Consider the following 2,500-nt stretch of genomic DNA (forward strand, 5'->3'; position numbering starts at 1 on the left):
TAACGAAGTATAACGGACCGACTATCATCGAGCGTCCTTTGTTGCGATCGTGCAGAATTCATTTGGACTAGTTGTTTTCGCTTATTGCATGAGAAGTGGAAAAACCCTCGCGAAAACCGTCGAATGCCTACAAAACAATATTTGGTAGCTACTATATATTTCAAAATACGATTATTAACAGCTCCTTCAAAGGATTTTGATAAAACTGGAAGCACTAGTGTTCGATAGCGTTAAATATTGATGACAATATATAAAGTCCAAAGATGCCTCCTGGTGTCTTGGGTTTAATGGTTTTAAGGTCATTTCGTTATTGTAAGTTGTGTAATACTGGTTTTGACATGTTCCGGTAGCACGAAAAAGGATACCATTACCAAAAGGGATGTGCCGGCAGTGGACAACGAAAAGTATGAAAACCAAATACAAGGCCAAATTTTCCTAAAAATGTTCCACATGGAAGGAAAACCACTGAAAATATTTTGCTCGGCAGCCAGATGTTGAGTCAATATCATATGGATGAATTTAAGTTTTCTTTGGCTTTTGCCAATAATCCAAAAAGAACTAGCTAGCTTTGGTTGTTTGTCGCCGTTTTACTGAGAGGAAATTGTTGTTCAAGTGAGATGTGTGTGATAGGTCAAGAGACATTTGAAACGGTTTTGTAGCATTATGTCAACCAAAAGAAAACTCTGCTGGAAAGGTATAATTGTGACTCAATTGGCTGCACAGTACAGGTCAGGACCTTACGGAAACTTCGCTGTGAGGAAGCTAATATTGTAAAGGATTTGCAGATGATCAGACCACTGATATTTCTCCCTTTTAGAGATTTCAGTCCCGTTTTTGAGATTCCCTTTTTAAAGACTCCCCACTCCCCCAGTTTCCCTCTCTCGAATTCCCACTAACTTGTTCCCTGTTTCTGACATCCGTCACTATTTAACATTTTCTGCTTCTCGTCTCAGATTTTCAAACTAGGATCTTCCATATTTTATCACACATTTTCTAACCCACAAATCGGATTTTTCCTCTCGCATTTTTGAATTCGCATGACGCATTTTTTTATCTCCTATCTCTCGTATCGCATGTCCCCTACAAGCTTCCGTGCTTACAGTCTTCTGTATTTTATCATGATGACTAACTAAACATGAAATCGGACTCACCCCAGACACAATGCAGCAAGGAGATGAAAAATACAACTTTACACCAATGAGTGTGGCGATAAAGCTCCATCGCAAGATTAACCTTACGGAAACACAAAGTAGCTTCTCTTGGCTACCAGCTGCTCTTGTCGTGTTAAAGAATATTAAGAAAGTTCTGAAATAATTTGCTTTCAATATCAATTTCGGTTTTGTTTTCCACTGAAAGTTGATAGGACTCATGGTTAACATGGCAAACGGTTAAATAGTTGCTCACGTTTTATCCTTAACACTCAGCGCTGAAATAAATTTGTAACTTATACATAAGTAACTTGGTGAATGTCACTCGGCCAACCTTTGTAATTTGGGATATTTAGACAAAAAGCAAAAAAGAAATGTATAGTTTTAAGACTCTATCTCCAAACGCGGAGCCTGGTGTAAACGATTCAACTATATGTCCGAATTTGAAATATCTGTTAATTTTTTGCTGATCATGACAGTTAGACAGACTAGAAGCGCTAAAAATGGAATTTAAAAAGTTTCGATGAAATGTAATGTCAATCAGTTTTGTTCTCCTACCACCTGCCCATCGTATATTCAGTCACTACGTGTTGAGTGAGGAAGTCTGAAACGTAGGTGGATCACAAAGCCGCCTTCAACTCGTTATAGAGGGAAAACAATCAAATGGGAACATACTGAGATGAATAGTTATTCGCACAATGAAAGGAGAGCAAAAGAATATACACGCGGTGGTACTGATAACTTCTCCCAAGTGGCACAGTCGTTTTAGTTGAGCGAATGAATAACATGACAGTTGCGGCCTTTTTGTACAACAAGGAAACACAAAAACCCACAGAGCTTGCGTAGGAAGCTTTGTCGGGGGAGGGGAAGGGGAGGACTGAAAAATCCACGCCTTCTTCCTCCCCTTCCCCTCCCCCGACAACGCCAGCAACGCATCTTTGGAACAAAAGCCACTCGGCACTCTCAATCCCTGTTATATATGAGCGCTTTTTATTCAGCTAATTTACTCGCTTTTCTCGTTACATTATCTCCAATCAATGGAATCGCTCCCCTACTTCCAATATAACTTGAAACAGGCCTCATTCCTCACTTCGTTCTCACGAAGGACTTAAGCTCGAAACATTAGCCATCGATTTGAAATATTTTTTGTTTTACGGTGGTAGTGTCTTTCACTCTCCTGGCACCGACGCAGCACCACAGTTTTTCAGACAACTATCCCCTTCATATACTGAGCTTGTAGATCATAATTTCTTAATATCACAGTGAATGAGAGCCAAATCGAGTGAATGAACTCCGCTTTGTGTTCTGTAGCAGGAGTGATGGGTGTGTAAATTCTCTTTACAGTTTCTATG

General features: G+C 39.7%; 1 protein-coding gene across 1 annotated transcript in view; it reads right to left on the reverse strand.

The window, feature by feature from the left end:
- Window positions 1-1,270, reverse strand: part of LOC137974729 (uncharacterized) — a 203,157-nt gene extending 201,887 nt beyond the window's left edge. Inside the window, exon 1 of the mRNA XM_068821678.1 lies at window positions 1,152-1,270. Coding sequence (XP_068677779.1) covers window positions 1,152-1,221 — 70 coding nt within the window. The 5' untranslated portion in view covers window positions 1,222-1,270. The remainder of the gene's footprint in view (window positions 1-1,151) is intronic.
- Window positions 1,271-2,500: the final 1,230 nt, after the last annotated feature.

Source organism: Montipora foliosa, chromosome 11 (genome assembly GCF_036669935.1).
Source record: "Montipora foliosa isolate CH-2021 chromosome 11, ASM3666993v2, whole genome shotgun sequence".
Taxonomy (NCBI): Eukaryota; Metazoa; Cnidaria; class Anthozoa; order Scleractinia; family Acroporidae; genus Montipora; species Montipora foliosa.